Source organism: Coenobita brevimanus, chromosome 29, assembly GCF_032717465.1.
Source record: "Coenobita brevimanus isolate Jiangsu-jjx chromosome 29, ASM3271746v2, whole genome shotgun sequence".
Lineage (NCBI taxonomy): Eukaryota > Metazoa > Arthropoda > Malacostraca > Decapoda > Coenobitidae > Coenobita > Coenobita brevimanus.
Window position 1 is genome coordinate 2326694 of NC_136982.1, and position 22356 is coordinate 2349049.

Below are 22356 nucleotides of genomic sequence, written 5' to 3' on the forward strand. Positions count from 1 at the left end.
TCAACAAGGATATGGCTTAACTAAACCAACAAGAATATGGTTACTCATCTTAATCCAAGAGGAAAACAGGTTTGATGGATGTAAGAAGGGGATCCGAGGCAGGGTGAAGCACCTAGCGTGCACCTCCTGCACCACCCGCCACACCACCTTCCTCAGCATTCTCATCACCAGCACTTTCGACACTTTCACTAGCTAATGCACTCACTTCGTTCATAAACCCTTCAAAGTCTATTTCTGACACCTCAGACATTGCATCATCCTCTTGATCCTCCCCAGGAAATGGCTCTTCTGATGTTGAAGGGAGTGATTCCTCACTTTCTTGAGGCCGCAGGTATCGGGTGATGATGGTTTGCTTCCTTTTGTTAACCTCCTGGTTGTGCCTGTCTGTGTAGTTGCAGAAGGTTCTGTCCAGTGAAGTCATCACTTCCTCCACTTGCAACTGACAGTGATCGATGTCCTTGAATTCTTCCTTGAATTTATCTAGTATACACAGTACCCAGATAGTCTCCATCATTGACAAGTCTCCACTCTCCATCACTGGAGCTGCTGGCTGTTCTGCTGTGGTCTCCTTCTCTCAGCCCCGGATTTGGGCCACACTTCATTGCCATCTCGCCTATTACAAGTTCAACTCACGTACTATTAAAAAATACACTAAAATTCGATAAAAAATAGGTCCTTGCGGTGGCTCAATCGGTAGAGAGTTGGCCTGCAGTCCTAACGGACCCGGGTTCAAATCCCACTGAGGCAGGGAACAGTTTAAGGATTTGAATTTCATAAATAACAGACTTTACTGATCTACCAGGAGACCCGCCGACATGTCGTAAAAATACCCCCGCTAATACCAATACACCAGTCCTGTATGAGACCGCCCTGGCATGTATTCAGTATGGACGGTGGGTGTTTGCGCCAAAGTGGTGACATGTAGAGGTGTACGGTACGTAGGAGGACTACTGGGCCTTGAAAGCAGGCTGTGAAGCCTATGCCCAGAGTCGGTCACATTTAAAAAAAAAAAAAAAAAAAAAAAAAAAAAAGAGAGATTCACATACTGTGAGCTCTCAGACTATGCATACCTACTGTACATATATCCATCCATCCATCATCCAATCCTACACTGCCCCATGAGAAGCGTAGGAGCCCGGGGCTAGGCAGTTGGTCCCGACATTTTAGATGAGAGTGACCAGCCTCACTCATCCCTGAGTGGTATTACATGGGCAATCAACCCCAACCACCCTTTGGATATAAACCTTCACCGGCTCAATCCGACTGGAGTGCAATAATTACCCACTAAAACCACCAGGCACCAAAATCTGGTTATATGGTTACCACCCAGTGTAGTAAATGCTTTCCTGGTGTACAGGAAACCATTTGGTTTGTCACTCAGTGCAGAGTCACCCACAGGCTGAAGGAAGAGGAAAGAATGAAGGAAAGAAAGACAGAAGAGGGAGTGTAAAGTCACCCATAGGCAGAAGGACATGGAAAGAATGAGGGAAAGAAAGACAGAAGAGAAAGGAAGGAATGAAGGCTGGAGAAGAAAGGGCAGACACCCAAGAGCAGCACTACATCGAGTGAGTGGATGGTGAGCACCCCCACCTACCACATGTACATATATATATATATATATATATATATATATACACACACACACAAGTTGAAAGACAAAGGCAAAAGAGTTTATCTAGGCAGGGTGTATGCACAGAAACACAGTTCTTGAGGACAACAGGAGGGATTCCATCAGGCCCATATGCCTTGTTAGTATTGAGGCCAGTCTATCTATCTGTCTATTGCCAGATGCCATAATCCTGTAAGGGGTGGCCATTTACTTTGAGTTATTTGTTTTACGGGGAGGGGTACTAACCCTCCACCAACCCACTTGTTGACACATAGGGAGCATGTATGGTTTGGTTATATGTTACCACCCAGCATTGTAAATGGTTTCTTGGTTTACAGGAAACCATTTGGCTTGTCACTCAATGTAAAGCCACCCATAAAGGAAAGAAAAGCAATAAGAAGTGACAGGAAAGATGGGAGAAATAGAAAGAGAGGAGGGCAGGCACAGAAAAAAATATATATATAATGACTAAGGAAGAAGTAGGCAGCACCACATCAAGTGAGTGGATGATGGTCGCCACCACCTACCACCAACTGAGGCCAGTGATAGCAGAAAATACATCAGCTGAAGAAATTTTAATGTCAACCATGAGGAAGTCAGAGGGGGGAAGTGATGGAGGAACAGCACCGGAATCATTTAAGGTGAAATTGGAGGAGAAAATCTGAGTGAAAAGATTTGCTTTATCAGTAGAAGAAATAGCTACAGAACCATCAGAGTAGAAAAGAGGAGGGAAGGATGATGACGTAAAGTTGTTGGAAAGGTTTTTGGCAAGGTGCCAGAAGGAGTGGGAAGAATTCGAGTTGGAGAGTTGAGAGCATTTAGTACGATGAAATTATTTTTATCAGAGTGAACAACAGACTTGGTACAAATCCAGGCAGAAACATAAAAAAGATGTGATTCAGAGGTGGGTTAGCTCCGGTACCTTTTATAGGCCCTCTCCTTGTTTTGGACAGCATTAGAACATATGTGATTAAACCAAGGCTTTCTTGCACTGGTCAAAGGATATGAGAATGGACTGTATGCTTCCATGCCCGAGATAATAACCTCCGTAATATGCAAGGCACACTCAGATGGCTCCCGGCCATAGAAGCAATAATCATTCCATGGAAAATCAAAGAAGTACTGCCTGAGGGGCTCCCAATCCGCAACTCCAAAGTGCCACAGACGACGTTTCTTTGGAGTGTCCACAGGCCGTACCGGAGCGATGGAACAGGTTAAGGTAATAAGGTTATGATTGGAGGAGCCCAATGGAGAGAAAAGATTAACAATGTAAACAGAAGGATTAGTTGCAAGGAAGAGGTCAAGTATGTTGGAGCTCTCTCCAAGGCAGTCAGGGATACGGGTAGGGTGCTGTACAAGCTGCTCTAGGTCATTAAGGATTGAAAAGATATAGGCGTGTTCATCAGGTGGATCAATGAAAGGAGAGGAGAGACAAAGGTTGTGGTCAACATTCAAATCTCCTAGAATGGAGATTTCAGGGAAAGGAGATATGGATAGAATGTGTTTCATTGTAGAAGGAGGACAGTTGAAGAATTTTGGATAGTCAGTAGAATTAGGAGATAAGTAAACAGTGCAGATATATTCAATCAGAGAATGACAGGAAAGCTGAAGCCAGAGAGAAGAGAATTCAGAAGAATCAAGTTCAGGAACACGAGACCAAGCTAGTTTGTTGCGTACATATACACAACAGCCACCTTTGGCTTTGAAATGAGCATACAGAAAGTAGGAGGATACAGAAAAGGGTTTGCTGTTAGTTGCCTCAGACAGCTGAGTCTCTGTTAAGAAGAGAAGGTGAGGTTTAGAGGAGGACAGGTGGTGTTCAACAGAGAGAAAGTTAGAGGAAAGGCTGCAAATGTTGCAGAAATGAAGAAGAAGCGAGTCAGACAGTGGTTACAGGCAAGTTGAGTTATCATCGGGAGTGGGGTGGATGGTGGGGACATTTATGGTCCCCCCCCTGGGGACTCCGAGGCTTGGTTATAGTATGCCATTTTTCTTTAATCTTGAAAAGGTAGTGTAGTGTGTACTGTGCATGTAGACTGATGTTGACAGTAGAGAAACTTGTATTGGAGAGCATGCTGGCCTACACTCTGTGTAACTGAACCAATGAAAAAGTTCAGCAAAGGGGGATGGTCAGGAACTAGTCCTGAGGACTGATGAAATGGGAGCTCCAGCTCTCCCTGTCATCAGCTTTCCATCCCTGCTCGACTGGTGCTACAGCTTATTGCTCACGTAATGCCACTCAGGGATGAGTGAGACTGGTCACTCTCATCTTCAATGTCAGGGCCCACTTGTCTAGCCCCAGGCTCCTATGCTCCTCAAGGGGCAACACAGGATTGGATGATGGATGGATGGATATATATATCTATTAGCTTTCCCTCCTGAGTAAGTTTTCTTCTTGCAGGTAAAAAGAGACAGATATAATCTAAACTCTTCTCATCTTTCCCGTGAAAAAATTCACAATTATAAAAAGGAATATGATAATAGGTTTGCTTGTGAATCTCAACCCTGAATGAGAACCAGATGGACTGCAGGAATCCAGATCATTAACTTCCTTCTGCCAAATAAGCCCAAGCACTTGACCAAAAACTAAAGATCAAATTTTAGTATACTCCCCAATGGCATTCAAAAGAGTTCAGGCTTCTCACCTTCATTTTTCAACCTCCTCCCCCTTCATCTGTAATAATCCTATCCAACATATGCAACTCAGCAACAGCAGTAGAGTAACTGGTTAGTTTGGCTGAGCAGACCCATCAACCACAGGCAAGCAACTGTCCCTACGGGGTCATCCTGTGCAGTGAACCAATGTTCTGCGGTGGGCAGTGCCTCACCACACTGAGGCATGGGGAAGACTGGAGGTTTGGTTTCTGGATGGACACTGCATTTATGTCTCTCCTCCCAGCCAACAGAAAGTAAGCTCCACATCATTCTGTTACTCTTTGGTTATAGGGTTACCAACCAGGTTTGTAAATGGTTTCCTGGGTTACAGGAAACCCTTAGGCTTGTCACTCCGTGTACAGCCACCTTAAAAAGAAGCAGGCAGCACTACATTATGTAAGGTCATGGTGGTTACCACCACCTATCAACCTTCCGGGGACCTTTTGACTATCCCTTCCTTCAGGTTTGATCTGGCAATACGCAGTACCTACTGCAGTAGATTCTACTCACCTTGGTTTGCCTGGTCAGTAAAGGGCAGTTAGATGACAGGGGAATAAAATTAATTTCCAAACTGCCCTCTTACAGTTTCTATCCTTCTATCTGTGCTTTCATTTCTAGCTTCCTTTCTGGTCGTTCTATAGCCGCTGTCGTAGACAGCCATCGTTCTTCTCCTAGATCTATTAACAGTGGTGTTCCTCAAGGCTGTGTCCTATCACCAACTCTCTTCCTTTAATTCATCAATGACCTTCTAAGCTGTACATCTAACCCTATCCACTCATACGCTGATGACTCCACCCTTCACCTTTCCATTCGATTCCCGCAACGTCCATCTCAGCAGTTACTTCAGCAAACAAGGGATGAGGCTATGGCATACCTAATGTCTGACTTGGCTTGTATCTCTGATTGGAGTAAAAATAATCTGGTTGTTTTTAATGCATCAAAGACTCAGTTTTTGCACCTATCAACCTGGCAAAATCTTCCACAGGTATATCCACTAATGTTTAATAATATTCAGCTTAATCCTGCATCATCCTTGAACATGCTTGGGGTTTCATTTACTCGGGACTTATCTTGGAAAAATCATATTACATCTCTTGTAAAATCTGCTTCCAAGAGATTGGGTGTGCTAAGCTGACTTTACCCCTGCACAACTGTTGACTCTATACAGGGGTTTTCTCCGCCCCTGCGTGGAGTACAACTCTTATGTATGGGGAGGTTCCCCACATACAGCTCTTCTCAATAGGGTGGAGTCAAAGGCTATTCATCTCATCAACTCTCCTCCACCTACTGGCTCCCTTCAACCTCTGTCTCTTCACCGCACTGTTGCATCTTTATCTCTTTTCTATCGCTACTTCAATGGTCACTGTTACTCTGAACAGTCTGCATGCATTCCTCCACCTCTACAACGGGCGCGTAGCACCCGTCTGGCAGCAAACTCTCATCCCTTTTCTGTCCAACTCTCTAATGCAAGAGTTACCCATTACTCCCAGTCCTTCATTTATGCAACAGGTCAACTCTGGAACTGTCTCCCTCTGTCTGTATTTTCTGCTTCCTATGATCTCCAGTCTTTCAAACGCAGCGTGTCCAGGCATCTCGAAATGATTGGATCTTAAATTTGGCTCTCTCTTGTATTTTGTTTTCTCTTGCAAGGTACAGTTTTGCGGGCTTGTTGCCTTTGGTTCCTTCTTCCTCACATTAAAAAAAAAAAAAAAAAAAAAAAAAAAAAAAGACATTTAAGCTACGTTTTGATATCATAAGGCAAGGTATGCAGTTTTTACTGGATGATTAGGTGGGCTCAGCATTTCCTATGTGACAGATAGTACAATCATCAACAAATATTTCTGGCAGCAATCCCCATCGAAGTTAACTGTCCCCCTCATAAGGTTAATTACCGCCGTTGGTTATGTCTGTATCGTATTGTTTCTAAAGGCTCCAACATGCTTGTATGCATCTACCTTGGTCACCTAATGGTGACTCTCCACACTGCTCAATCTCTGGTAGCCTCCCTATTCTTCCAGACCCCAGCACATCCCAGGGCCAGCCAGTATGGTCAGGTACACTGTTCAAACATCTGACTGATACTCAGCTAGTCATTAAAAAAAAAAAACATTCTTTCCAGGGAGGTTGAAATCTGAAGCAATTCTTATAGCAATTAACTGCTAAATCTAACTTAAGATTCAGTCATTACATGGTTCCTTGAATTCAACAATGTTATTATAAATATACTGCATTACAATACAGTAAACCCTCAATTATCTGTTGCTGCAATATCTGGCGCTTTTTGCTCAACTGTATTAAAGCATTATCCAACAAAATTATCCAACATTCAGCGCAGAAACAGGAAGCAACCAGCAGCTCTACACAATATTCAGCAGCGAAGTGTATCATTCGGCTCAGACGCGGGAGCAAAATGGTGCCCAGGAAAACCCCACAATGCATCAGCCAATCAGAATGCATTGCGGGAGCAGCCCACCTGGCGTGCTGAGCCTACTGTCACTCTCATTCTCTCCCACAGATCTCATAGTGAAGATGTATCTATGCACTCTGCTTTTGTGACCATGCAGTAGCAAAACCCTAGTGCTGTGACTTACTCTGTGGCCTCCCATGCCTCACTTGCTGTTGCTGCAAAGCCTGTGGCCTAACAGTGCTTTGTGTAGTGTTCTATTTGATTCTGAAATTACTGTACACATAATTACTGCCACTAGACCACATGGGATTAAGTGCACTGTACTGTACTGCATGGTGTACAACTCAACCTTCTACTGATGCCAAGACTAGGTGAGTATATAGTACATTATGTACTGTATTATTATAGTGTCTCAATACTGTATTGTATTTTATGTTTAATTTTTATCTTTTACTCTTGGGAAAGTTTTTAGGATAAATGGTTGAAAAAGATAATAACATACTCTCTATGATGACTTACAGTAATTGTACAGTACTGTGCCAAATTTTACACAGTAAGTCAACTTAATGACACACTTAAGTTAGAAGAATCAACAATAAGATATACCAGTTTACCCTCTTCTCAGTATGTTGCAAAGTTCAGAGAGTGTTTCCAAGTGGTCAATGTGGATGATGAGGGGTCGCAGGACATCATACAGGCCTGTGCACAAGCTTTGTAGGAATGTATCTAATTCACTTGTCCCAGCTGAAAAGAACTGCAGAAAATACTATATTAGATACCAGTATATCAGGTCAATACACATGCAGTACTGTCTAGTTAAAGCAATTATGTCAAGGTCACACAAGGTCAATCAAAAGCCAAACTAAAAATGCAAATATAAACGACACTCTACAGTTATTAGGTACTATTCACAATACAGAACAGCTATTTACTACACTTCTGTTAAGTCAAAAAAAAGAGCTTTTTGATGGATAGGGACACCCACTCCATTTTCCATATTCCTGTATTACAAACACTATGTATTGGGATTCGTTCATTCGTTCTTGAAGACTCCAACATGCTTGCATGTGTCGGCCTTGGTCACCTAATGGAGGCTCTCCATGCTGCTCGATCTCTGGCAGCTTCCCTGTTCAGTCCCTTATCCCCGAGGTCATACTCAATGACCTCATCCCAGGTCTTCTTCACTCTACCTCTCACAACCCCACCCCTAACATGAACACTTCTCACTTTCTGCATCCAATTATCATCCTGCATCCTCTCCACATGCTCACACCATCTTAACTTACTTGTCCTCATCAAACACCAATACACTCCAGCCCCATCGTGCCCTCAACTCTTCCATCGTAAACCTAGCCCTCCAGGCCTCACACTCAGGGACGCACTGCACATCCATCTAATCACTGTCATTTCTGTACATTTGAGCCTGTGAATATCCTCTTCCTTTACTGTCCAAGTCTTAATACCATACAGCATTACACTCCTAACATGCTGCATACAAAGATCCCTTAGCACGGAGGGAGAGTCCTCTCAATGTCAGGAGAGGCAACAGCTCCCTGAACTTCTTCCAATCACTCCTCACTCTAGTCACAGAGCTAGCTCCAGCCCCACCTCCAGCACATAACATGTCTCCCAAATAACAAAACTCTTACACACACTCAAGAGACTCACCAGTAAGTTCAATCCTTTCACGTCTGACAATCTCAACATGCTCTCCCCAACACACTGCACATATGAAAATGTGTCAGAATTACTTAATTATCTTCAAACAAAATATATACCTGCACTAAATAACTTAATACACAACAGGTATTAGTTAATTCCACAGCTGAAAAAGTTTAAAAGTTAAGATGCTGTTATTCTGTATATTATATTTCTTATTCATTACTGTACTGTATAGAGTATACAGTGATGGTTATTGAGAGAGAAGGTGACTCCCAGTGCAATGTAACAGTGAATGGAGAGATACTGGAATTGGTGAGAAGAGTTCAAATACCTGGGTACAGTGACAGAAAAGAGAGGAAAATGTGCAAAAGAAGTTGAAAGTAGAGTGACACAAGGAAGAAAAGTAGCTGGTGCAATGAAGGCCTTGATAAGAAACAGAGGCTTGAGTGTTGCTGCTGCATGAGGCTTACATGAAGGAGTGTTAGTGCCAACTTTAACATAGGGATGTGAGACTATGGTGTGGCATGAAAATGAAAAGTCAAGAGTAAGAGCAGTGGAGATGGGACTGCTGAGGAATGTATGTGGAGTACAGAGGGTGGATAGGATACGAAATAATGTGATTCGTGAAAGATGCGGAGTGAGGAAGTCGGTGGACACCAGAACTGAAGAGAGTGTACTGAGATGGTATGGTCATGTGGAGAGAATGAATAAAAACAGAGTGGTGAAAAAGGTATATCTGAGCGAATTCGAAGGAGGGAGGAGGTGATGTAGGCCAAGGAGAAGGTGGAGAGATATGGTGGATGAATGTGTGAGGAAGAGGGGTTTGAAAGTCGGTGAGGCTAGGGAACTGACAGTAGAATGAGCTGGCTGGATGAATTTTGTGAGGAGAAGTGCATGATCAGGGATTTTTGGCACCCCTTTTTAACGTGGCAGCGTCTGGATTGACTCTGTCGGATACAATTATGTGAAGCTACAGAACATGGTGAATGTTTTCGGCGTATCCGATAGAGCCAGGATTCTGGGGGCTTGAATGATGAGTGAATGGAAGCATGGCCCATTGGATTGGGCAATTTTGGGCTGTCTGGACATTGCTACTCCTCACCCTGCCCTAGAGTGGGAAAGGAGGTCCAGATGATGATGATGATGATGATAATAGAGTATACAGTATTATATCACATCGACAAGATTAGGAATAATACATACATTATGAAAGAAACATTTTGTATTTTTGTGCACAATGCAAGTTACCTACTTCAGCAGGGTGGCACTAACATAAGGAGTGACTTCATTCCCTCTCTCAGCTGTCAACTTATATACCAGTAATGGTTTGGATGTTTCCAACTTGAAGAATTAACAATGAGGTCCCTCTGAGTCTTCTATGGCATAACTTAATCACTTCACATTCTGCCTGGTACAAATAATCCCATATGAAACTTCATTCTATTCTGATCAGTTTCCAACAAGCCTTCCACCCTCCTGGATGCTCAGAATTCTATGATTCAAAATTTATCACATAATCCTTCCTCTTCTCACAGACCTTTCCAAACTTTGACACAAAAGTCTGAGTTAGGTAGGATTTGGAAACAGGAAAAGTATAAACACAGAGCACCCAGTAAAATGGACCATGCATTCATTCATTCATCGATCATTTGAAATTCTTGGTCTCATCTCACACACAAAACTATCCACACATATTTTCTTTCAATGCACTTTACAAACACTATGGATTAAAGCCATTCCCATCACTACAGTGCACCTGTATTTGTTTTTATCTAATAAAGATCCCTAGCCCCCTCTCAGCTCAAATGAGAGCCAACAGTAGATTGGAGGGCTGAACTGACCAGAAACCAAAGTGACAGTCCAGCATCAGTGACAAAGGCTCACTAAATTTCAAGTAATCATGACCTAGTACTCAAGTTGTGGAAACAGCCCAGTTCCATCAGGTGACAGTTTTCCACATCCACACAGCATTGGGAGATCCAGAGTAACATTTTTTGTTATTTTAGTGACACAGAAATAAGAGGATAAAGGAAATTTCATGTACAATAACCCATTACTCTGTGCTCTCCAGTATAACAAAAGTGCCACGTAATGGGGTTGTCACATCTCCATCTCAATACAGTATAAAAGAGGGGGTCACTTAGCTTTCTACTCCCACTCATTTTAGTTGCCTTTTACAACGTTCAAACAATGACATACGCTCACATTATAAGCCAGGGATGTATTTGAAAATGTTACAACAATTTCCATACAAATGATACTGTGCTGTAAACTGAAAGTCATATATAAGGTTTTCAATAGGAATAGAGTTTTATTATGTGACCCTTCTGTAATTTACCATAGATAAAAAAAAAAAAAAAAAAAAAAAAAACCCTGCTTATAACAAGAACTTACAGTATTCACTGGGATATTAATATTTCTGTTGCTGTTGACAATCTTATTCTTATTATTTTTAAATTATTATTATTATTAACCCATGGATTGCGAGCCACAGCTCAGGCTGGGTAGCATCACATTGTGCGCCACAGCTCAGTCTGTGCTGCCCATGCATCACCGCTAACTACTCCACCCCTGCGCAAACTTATGCATGGCCCTGCGCAATGACAAAGAAAGAAAGATGTTTTTCTTTTTACCAGATGATGCCCTGGATGTTTATCTTCAAGTCTGTTATTGGACTGAGCCGGTGAAGGTTTATATCCAAGAGGTGGTTGGGGTTTATTGCTCACGTATTGCCACTCAGGGATGAGTGAGGCTGGTCACTCTCATCATAAATGTCAGGACCAACTTGCCTAGCTCCGGGCTCCTATGCTTCTCATGGGGCAATGTAGGATTGGATGATGAATGAATGAATGAATTATAATAAACAAAAACTAAATCTCCTTTTTTTTCTTTTTATTCATTTTTCACTACTCCCTTAAGTAAACTTACACATGGCCCTACGTAAAGACGGAGAGAGAGATTATTTTTCTTTTCACCAGATGATGCCCTGGATGTTTATCCTCCAGGGTGGGATAAAAAAAGATAACTGGGTAATCCACGGGTTAATTACTATTATTATTATTATTATTAAGTGAGCATGGAAGTAAAAAGGTCGCTGCATGACAGTATTGTGATACCAACCCTCACATATGGAAGTGAAGTTTGGACCTTGTTGGAAGGAAACAAATCAAGAGTGAGTGCAGTGGAAATGAGTTATCTGAGAGAAGCATGCAGAGTTATGTGGAGAGACAGACTGACAAATGAGGAAATAAAGGAACGTTGTGATCTGGATGTGATAGAATGCGTTAGGAGAAATACATGGAGGTGGTTTGGCCATGTGGAGAGGATGAAGAACATGAGACTATTGAGGAGAGTGTATGCGAATGAGGTGGAGCGAGGGAGAGGGAGGGAGAAGCCGAGGATGAGATGGAGGGATGGAGCGGAGAGGTATATGAGAGAGGGGGGTGTGAGCTGGGAGCAAGGCAGTGAAATGGTTTGGACAGGGTGACATGGAGGTGATTTGTTTGTGGCCACCCCTCATGGGATTGAGGCATCTGGAAATAGATAGATACATTTTTATTTAAATTATTATTATTATTATGACCTTGTCCTTCTGCCTACGGGTGACTTTACATTCTTTCTTTTGTCTTTCTTTCCTTCATTCTTTCCTGTTCCTTCTGCATATGCGTGACTCTACACTGAGTGACAAGCCGAATGGTTTTCTGTACACCAGGAAACCATTTACGACACTGGGTGGTAACCATATAACCTTATGGTGCCTGGTGGTTTAGTAGGTAATTGCGATGCTCCAATCGGATTGAGCCAGTGAAGGTTTATATCCAAGGGGTGGTTGGGGTTACTGCTCATGTAATGCCACTCAGGGATGAGTGAGGCTGGTCACTCTCATCTTAAACGTCAGGGCCAACTTACCTAACCCCGGGCTCCTAGCTCCTCTTGGGGCAACGTAGGACTGGATGATAGATAGATAGATAGATTATTACAACTGCTATTGTTATCACTGCAGTATTATGGTGGTAGGTGGTGGTGACCATCATCCACTCACTTGATGTAGTGGTACCTACTACTTCCATCACCTTCATCATTCTTTTTCTGTGTTTGCCCTCCTTTCTTCCTATTTCTTCCATCTTGCCTGTCACTTTTATTATACTTCTTTCCTTTTCAAATGGCTTTACATTGAAGGCCAAGACTAATGGTTTCCTGTAAGCAAAGAAACCATTTACAATGCTGGGTGGTTACGATAAGACCAACTTATACATGTTCATGTTCCCTACATGTCAATAAGTGGGTTAATGGGGGGTTAGTGCCTCTCCCCATAAAACAAGTAACTCAAAGACAAATGTCCACTCTGTATGGGATCATGGCATCTGGCTATAGACAGATCATTATCATCATTATTATTATCATTGCCAGTATTATTATTATTATTATCATTATTATTATCATTATTATTATTATTATTATTATTATTATCATCATCATCATCATCATTCACTTCTGACATCCATCACCTAATGCTTTACTGCTTCAGCATTAGTAGAGGGGCCCGAAACTAGGCTAAAACAATCAGTCCAAAAATCTAAGGCAAGAGTGATCAGTTCTTCTCTTCCTGAATGGCACTGTGTAAGCAATTAATCCTAATCATCCGGAGAAATTTAACCAGTAAGAACCACCTCTGGCTCAAGCACGTTTACCCACTAGAACATATGTCTATCTGTTGACTTTTTCAATAAAACAACACAGTAAACTTCCACTCCTATATAAAGCCTGAGTAGCAAATAATTCTCACCTGATGAAAGAGTGTGTGTTCGTCTTCACAAACATGGACTAAGAAGGCACATCCACTGCGCACAAGTGAGCAGTAGTCACGCTCATACTTCTGTGATAGTTGAGCCACAGCATCTGTAACACAAGGGCTGAGGAGTCTCTGTCGCTGTGCAAAGTAGCACTGATGACAATCACTCAAAAGGTTAGTGTACTCAGGGCTATTTTCTACTCGATCTTCAATTTCTGCCATAAGGGACTTTATCCTTGGGGCATTTGTTCTAAACTTGCCATAATACAAAACAGCAGCATTGTCAGTTGTTGGCTTTTCTGAGCCTGGTTTAGGCAGAACCTGCTGGGTGGCATTTTCCAGTGACTTTGTGACATATGACTTCACCATACCTAATGCTCTGCTTAAGCAATGCTTATACTTTGCTAAGTATAAGGAAGATTCTTGAAATGTTGGATTGGCATTCATATAACTAATACATTCATCAATTTTAGCCAGGAGAGGGATGAATCCTTCACTGGTTACTTGGAATGCTGGAGAGTTGAGCTTCTGGCTGATTTTGTCCACTTCCTTAAAGTACGTCAACTTGCTTTCTATGGTGTCTGCTTTGTTAGTGAGTCTGGTTTGCTCTGCTAACAAATGTTCACAGTCAGTGTGAAGAGCACTTGTTTTATTTGATACACTGGTGTACTGCAAGAAAGAGAAGAAAATGAAAGATTAATCAAAACCCTATAATGGTCCAACTTATTAATCTAAAGCATATACTGTTCAACAGAGCCTCATCATCATCATCCTGATTCTATATTCCATTAAACAAGGGGTAGGTATGGTCCATGGAATAGTAATGGGATGCCATTTAAGTAGGAAAACTATCAAACAGTGCCCAAAGAACTGTCCATCCAATTATCTATTCATCACCCATGCCTTCAAAATTCCCAGTTCCACCTCACACGCAAACCAACCATACAAAAAAGTGCTTCACAATGCAAGTGGGATAAAAATCAGCAAAATTACTTCAAACATATTTATAACTACTTCAGAATTACAAGGAATATTGACTATTTACCCAATGTGCAAATCATTGATGCCACACTGTGTGAGAGATGGCCTTGACATGAGGACCTCCAGGCATATTTGTCCCTACTCAGTAACAAGCCCCCTCTCATAGCACACTATTCTCCCTGCTACACAATACATTCTTACCTTACCTTACATCTCCACCTTATTCTCAGTGTACCTCTCCTTCTTGTTCTTATCATACCACTCTCATACAGTCCCTCTCATGTCTTAATCTCACAGTGCCATGTATTGTTCAAAGGAAAAGGATTACACCCACATACTGAAACTGTGTTTATGTTGTGAACATCCAACAGTTTTAGTCCAGCCTAGACTCTTCAGCTATGGACTTGAAGAGGGTACAAATTTTTCAAACACAATTTCAGTATAATGATATGTATAATTACTCCACTCTCTTTGCTTGTAGCTCATGCTCCAAGCACATCATCATAAGCATGTTAAGTTTTTCTCTCTCACTCCTCTCTCTTTATTTTAAAAAAGTTAGGCCAAAACTCCATTTTTTACTCACAGTGAGTGAATTTGGATGCACCCTTGAGGAAGAGGCTTCAGATAACTTTCTACACCACATGAGCACCAGAAATGGTGACAAGAATTATCTTAAAGAACTGAGAAGATGCACTGCTTCTTGTCACCAGTTATGAAGTACTGCATATACAGTACAAGGAATTTTCTGTATACCAAAAACACCAATATGGCATCCTCCAAATGCTTCTAGCTGACTGTTACCAACTTCACACCTAAAACTAGGGTTCAGGCACTAAAGAACAGCAAAACTTCACACCAACAACTGAGCACTGAATGCACAGAACACATCCATCCATCCATCATCCAATCCTATGTTACCCCATGAGAAGCGTAGGAGTCCTAGGCTGGGCAAGTTGGTCCTGACATTCATGATGAGAGTGACCAGCCTCACTCATCCCTGAGTGGCATTACATGAGCAATAAACCCCAACCACCCCTTGGATGTAAATCTTCACTGGCTCACTCCGATTGGAGCGCTGTAATTACAGTACCTACTAAACCACAAGACGCCATAGTTTGGTTATATGGTTACCATCCAGTGTAGTAAATAGCTTCCTGGTGTACAGGAAACCATTTGGCTTGTCACTCAGTGTAGAGTCACCCATAGGTAGAAGGAATAGGAAAAAATGAAGGAATAAGAAGTGGGAGTGTAAAGGCACCTGTAGGCAGAAGGACGAGGAAAGACTGAAGTAAAGAAAGACAGAAGAGGAAGGAAGGAAAGAAGGAAGGCGAAAAGGAAAGGGCAGACACCCGAGAGCAGCACTACATCAAGTGAGTGGATGATGAGTCCACAAAGCCAAAATAATACTACCTTATATAAGACTGTTACTAATGTGCAACACATGTAGTAGTAGTAGTAGTAGTAACTGTTCCCTAGGCAGTCTGGCCGAACAGCCCCGAGTCCCTTAGGAAGGCCATGGCCGAGACCAGGCTTTCCCACAGAGCTCTCAAAGAGTGTATGTTGTGTTATTGGCGTAGGTGATTGTGCGCAATCCAGACTTCCATAATGTGTTTAATAGTATGGGGTGCTGTGTTGCATCCTGGACAGGCATCAGCGATGGAGTCATCCAGCCTCTTCTGGTAGCTTATGAGGGCTGGATGGTGCCCACATCTCAGCCTGGCCAGGTGGACCCTGTCCTCAAGAGGAAGATAGGATTCAGAAGGGTGGATGTCAGGAGGCCGTGCATGCAGCTGTGTGTTGTCTTTAAGTGACTGAATGGAGCGGCAAATGATCTGAGTGTGGATATGCTTCTGGAAGCTAGTCTGAGGTGGGCGAGGGGGGAGAGTTGACAGTATTCGTGTATGGTATCGTGTGCTGGGTGTTGTTTTGATGTTCCTTGGTGTGGGTGGATGTGCTGTCATGTACTGTAGTGGATGTTGTGGGTTTGTGGAGGCTGCAGTAAGAAACTGGGTGCCTCTCATGTCTAAGTGATCCTTGACTTTGAGGACTTTGGTTTCTTGATGTAGGTGGTCTGTGAGTGTAGTAGCTGTGCAGCCTGTGATTATTTTTAGGGCCTTGTTCTGTATGGTCTATAGAGTGTTGTAGTGTGTTTTGGTGAGGTTAGAAGCCCAGGCAGGGCTGCATAATTCATCACTGAACGTATGTATTGTTTGTATACTGTGGTGGTGGTTTCTTTGTTGTGTCCGAATGTTGTATGGGTAAGTGACCTCAAAGCACTGAGTCTTGGTGTTATTTTATTTTTAATGTTTGTGATGTGTTGTTTAAATGACATTGATGTGTTGTATGTTACACCAAGGATTTTAGGTGTGAGTGCGTGTGGTAGGGGAGTGTTGTTTATGGTGAGGTGTGGGATGTGACTGTGTTCTGCTGTCCAGTTTGTGAGAAGAGTCACTGTAGATTTGGCTGGGGCTATTTTGAGCCTGTTTGTGGTGAACCATTCGTATAGTGTGTTGAGGTAAGGTTGAATGATGTGTGCATTTGTGTTTGCATTTTGGTGCGTACAAGTCAGTGTTATATCATCTGCATAGGAAGCTATGTGCATCTGTGGTGTGTGGGGTGTGGGAACATTGTGCATGTATAGGTTAAAGAGTGTAGGGGACAAAACAGATCCTTGGGGGACGCCGTTTGTGAAGTTTCTGATGTTAGAAGACTGACCGGCAAATGTTACGTGTGCACATCTGCCTGCTAAATAGTTTGCCAGCCATCTTTTTGTGTTATTGTGCATGTTTGTGTTGAGTATTTTGTTTGTGAGGCTGTGGCGGGGGATGGCATCAAAACCTTTGCTAATGTCTAGTGTGATTAAGAGTGTTCTGTGTGGTGGCCTAGCTGAATTCATGCCATCGAAAACTCTCTGTGTAAGGTCTGTAAGAAGGGTGTTTGTGGAGTGTAGTGGCCTACAGCCATGTTGTGACTGGGCTAGGGGACTGTGAGGTGTGACTAGTTGTAGTACCAGTTGTTCAGTGACATTAGAGGGGGTGCAGAGGAGTGTGATGGGGCGATGTGAGGAAGGTAACGTGGGGTCTTTGTTGGGTTTAGGGATAGTGACGATATTGCCATGCTTCCAGATGCTGGGTATTATGTTGTGTGAGTAGCAGTAGTCTGATAAGTTGGTGAGTGCTTGTATGCCTTGTGGTCCTAGGTGTTTAAGGTGAATGTTGCTTATGTTGTCTGCTCCACAGGCAGATGAGTGCTTGAGGTTGTTAATGATGTGCTTCGTCTGGTTGTTAGTGAAAGGTGCGTAGTCTGGGTCTGCGCATATTTTGAATACACTAACAAAAGAGCAAAGAATTACCCTTGTGGGTATATACATTACAAGATTTCTGAACATGAGGAGTAAATGCCTATTTTTGCAGTATTTAGGTTTTTACTGTTTCCTCTTAACTACCTTTAGCAGAAAAGAATTTATGTCTCAAATAACTTGGACTGTTCTGTTTTAAACTCTAAGAACACTTATATCCTATTAGAACCAGTGCTAATGGTCTGCTCTTTCAATTAAAACCCTGATTATGCCCCTGAGCACTAGACCACACAACTGTTGTTCTTATAATCTCCACCCTCCCAATATCCCTTGAATTACTGGTAACTATAAGCACACTTTACCTGTGAGGAGAGGTGCTGGAGGTTAGCTAAGGCCTGATCAAGCTGAGAGAGGAGTGCATGACATTCAGAGCGATGGCCCTCTAGTTGGCTGACATAGTTTCGGTAAGGCATATCCTGCTCTTCACACATTTCAGCTTCCACCCCAGCAAACCATGTAAGAAACTGGAAAATATTCAAAATTTAGAGCACACATAATAACATGCATCTGTGGTGGCAGATTAAAAAATCTGTTAATGTACAGCAAACAATGCAGTGTTAAGTACGGCAGCATATAAGCAAAAGTAACTAAGTTGACTGTTACCGTTCACCAGCTCAAGATAATTCTGTTCATCTTAAGAGAGACCTTTTGACCTAAGAGGGTTAGATATAGCCTTCAGTAGCATGTTCACCCTGACAGACTTTCCTAAATTGAAGATAATCATCTGGAGGTAGCAATATTATAATGATACATGTATTATCACAGTGATGGGGTAAAGCCAATATAGGTGACACTACACACTACAACTTACCAAGCTGGACACAGAAGTCCATTAAATATCCGCCAACGGTCACACACCTGTCATGAACACTAAGTGATTTCTAACATTTTAGTACATGGCAAGGCACACTACTGAATATACGGTACCTACAGTATTCCTTGCTATAAGCAGGATTTATTTATGCCACATTGAGTTATAAGAGTGTATACTATATTACAGAAAAATTGCCCCCCCCCCCTTTCTTTAGTGTAAGGAGGAAAAAACCTGGGTGTGACTACCCACATACATAACCATAACCACCCTAACCAGCCACTCCTCAATCCCAAGCTTTCTCATTGCCCACAAGCCTAGAAACAAATGAAGTTAGTAAAATAGCACTCAGAAAATAAATGGAAACATATTCCCTGCAATCAAATTAATAAAAATATGTATACAGTAGTTGAATGACCTTACACCCACCCCAACTTTATGAGTAAACATAAAATTTAAACATGGCCTGCATCTACTCAGTTACTCACAGCTGACCTTCTGGATAAAGTCAAAGTTAGGCCTGTGGGTCCAACTTTAGTATATTATCATCATATGTGGTGGCAGTGTAGTTAATTTTATTAATCTGTATGTTAGCTTTATAATTACCAGTATAAATTATGTCCTGGGTACTCCAAACTTTATATAAAATTCTCTCAATATGCAAAGCTGACTTTGAATCCACTACATACTGGGGTAATACATTCCAATTACGGTACTGTATTTACAATTCTATTGCTTATTTCCATTTATCTAATCTGGTTCTTTCCTTTTAAATCTTCTACATGTGGCCTCTTGTTGACTGGTCCTCTCACAACTCAAAAGTACCGGTATCCTGGCACATTTCAGGGTCATACACTTTGCATTGCATCTTGCAGGTCTCAATCATGTCTCCTTTTGCCCTCCTATATGCTAATGTTGGTAATTCAAGGAGTGGTTGGAGTTGATTGCTCATGTAATGCCACTCAGGGATGAGTGAGGCTGGTCACTCTCATCTTAAATGTCGAGACCAATTGCCTAGCCCCGGGCTCCTACGCTCCTCATGGGGCAATGTAGGATTGGATGATGGATGGATGGATGGTAATCCTAACTTCCTTAACCTTTCTCAGTTGCTCAGTGATGGAACTAATACGGTCGCTCTCCTCTGTACATTTTCTACTGCCTCCGCATCCTTCTCCAAACGAGGACACAAGACCTGCTTTGCATACTCAAAGCAGGGTCAAACAAGAGTTACATATAACAATTTAAAGACTTCTTCTAAAGACAAATGTTTACCGAATCAGCCCGAGTATGTGGTTTGCCTTACTTACCTTCTCTGCAAGATGATCTAAGAAAACAAGCTTATTGTCAAACATGACCCTGATACAGCCACGGGCTGCAGTGCGAACACTTGTAGTGCGAGAATCCCGAATTATTAGCTTACGAAAGTTATACCACTTACCACTGTTATGAGCACAACATTCGATGTTACAAGCATAAGGACTGCAAGAATATGTACAAATACTCAGATTTCACATTTTGAGGGCCACCGCTAGCCAGCCACATGGCAAACTGAACCTAATGGGTGGAGATTACTGGAGACAATAGCCTGCATGATTCTCCTGTGCCCCGCATCACTTTCAGTTCCACATGTGTTACTGTCTCAGTGCTGTGCAATATCATGATATGTAGGATACTGTACTGACTGATGCTTTTAATATTTCAGGTGTATTAACCATTTATCCTTGTTTAAGGGTTGTGTGGGGGGGTTACTAGGATGGTCACAGAACCAATCCCTATTTTTCCCATAAGTTGCATCCTCAGTCCCCATTAGCTCATAATATTAAGCCATTCCTGTATCCTTCTCACAGTTTACTTCAACCACTGATTTCTCCATTTAATACTTGCTTCTTACTATATACAGTATATCTGATACCCCAATTCTTATATATAACTTGCATTTCTTAGGGTGAAACAACAGCAGCCATCACTCTGACCATCTCTTGATATCATATAAGTCTTTTAGTATTTCAGTACAATCAGTCTGGTTCCTGATCTGCCTGTGCACCTTTGTGTCATCAGCATATAAATATATTTCACTACCATTCTGAACTACTTCCGGTAGCTCATTTATGTAAAGAACAAACAATAATGGCCCAAGAACTGACCCCTGTGGAACTCTACTTTTGACTTCATACCATTCTGATTTATAATCATTTACAATGACACCTAATTTAACTTGTGGATTGCACAGTTACCTTTTTTTATCCCACCTCGTGTACAAAAAACGAAGGAAACAAAGTTTTTTTTATTAGTTTCTGTTTATCATAAACTTGAAGATAAACATCCAGGGCATCATCTGGCGAAAGGAAAAAAAATCTCTGTCTTTGCGCAGGGCCATGTGTAAGTTTATGTATGGTAGTGAAAAAATAAAAATGATTTTGTTTTTGTTTATTATAAACTTGAAGATAAACATCCAGGGCATCATCTGGCAAAAAGAAAAAAAATCTCTCTCTCTCTCCATCTTTGAGCCGCTGCCATGCGTAAGTTTGAATAGGGATCCAGTTGTTTACGGTGATGCACGGCCAGCACAGCCTAAGCTGTGGCTCACAATGCAATGCTACCCAGCCTGAGCTGTGGCTCACAACGCAATGCTACCCAGCCTGAGCTGTGGCTCGCAATCCACAGGTTAATTTATGAAAAATATATATATATTCAAATATCCCAATGCGAGTGGAAAATTTGCGAGGCTCGCGTGGTGGGGCTCATATATTAATAAATAACTGCACTAACCTGTTGACTGGACTCTATTTTCACTTCCCCTAATTTCAGTTTATCGAGACTGTGATGAATTTGGTGGTCCGGCGTCGAGACTTCTGTGCGGCCCCCAGCCTGGCCCACCACGTCACCTCTCCTGTCATCCTCCACGCCAGCTGGTAGTGCCCTCCATCCTGACACAGAAGTTAGTTCTATTATAGAATCGCGTTCCTGGGAGGTCAAAGGAGCCAGAGGTGACTTGTCGTCTTCCCAATTAGTTAAATTTTCACGAACGCGGGCAATGTTTACATCCGCCACGTCTTCCATTTTTGTTTTGACAGAAGATAGCTTGTATCGGGATGGATTTTCCGGTTCCGGCAAATATATGTATATATCTACGGATTTTAATGAATTTCTACATATTTTGCAATACAGTAGTCTTTAAAATTTGAGTTAACTGTTTTTTTGCTAGGTAAAGTAATACAATAGAATTTACCCGAAGAATTGTTACCATCTGTACGGTAGGCAATGCCTCTTATCTGTAGATCTGCAGATTTTGCAGGTATTTTCAGACTGTCAAATTTTGTTTGAAAAAGAGGCTTAATCTACAGATTTTTATGAATTTCACGTTCTTTGTGGATAAGAAGAAACTTTACTTCAGTTTTCCGAGTATTTTACTTAAAGTTCCATCACAAGCTTTTTGTGATGTCAGCTCCACTGGGAGTTGTTCAGCAAAAGATGCGTGGATGGATGCACAGAACAAAATAATCTCACCTGAAGAAACTTTGTACTTGCATTATTTTTTTTTTTCCCCTTTACATGGTGGTGCTGTTATTTTCTGGCTAAATTAAGGCTGTGGAGAATATTGGGCCGTGTGTTCCCCCATTTCCACCTTGTGCCGCAGACTAGTTATAGTGGTTTTCACGGAATGATCATTTGGGGGGATCTACAGATTTCTAAAGGTTTTTTGGTGTCCATTCAGACTTTCCCAAACTTTTAGGGACAACTGTAGGCACACTCAGCGTTGCCAGACGTATGATAAATCGTACTAACACTGTACGATATACGATACCATGCATCCGATAATGCGATAATTTATGTATTTGTGCAACATTTCATTCAAACAATGCGATATTGTTTACTTGATTAAGACTGGTGAATTTTCATTAAATGACTTTCGACATTGAGATCCCGATGAGTATACGCTAAGTGCTAAACGTCACCGCGTCCTGCAGACAAACTCACGTGTCGAGTTCATGTGCGTGTGTATCGTTCTCTGTTGGTGAGCTGAGCGCTGTGTTACCCCGGTTCATCGTTGGCCTGCGGCTGGTGGTAGCATAGGTTCTAT

The 22356-nt window shown here is 42.0% G+C and overlaps 1 protein-coding gene across 1 annotated transcript in view; it reads right to left on the minus strand.

Moving 5' to 3' along the window:
* Nucleotides 1-21335, minus strand: part of Cog3 (conserved oligomeric Golgi complex subunit 3) — a 41997-nt gene extending 20662 nt beyond the window's left edge. The window contains exons 1-4 of the mRNA XM_080268678.1: nt 21045-21335; nt 17767-17928; nt 13120-13794; nt 7286-7425 (exon numbers count right to left, since the gene is read on the minus strand). Coding sequence (XP_080124804.1) covers nt 7286-7425; nt 13120-13794; nt 17767-17928; nt 21045-21335 — 1268 coding nt within the window. The remainder of the gene's footprint in view (nt 1-7285; nt 7426-13119; nt 13795-17766; nt 17929-21044) is intronic.
* Between the last annotated feature and the right edge of the window lie 1021 nt (nt 21336-22356).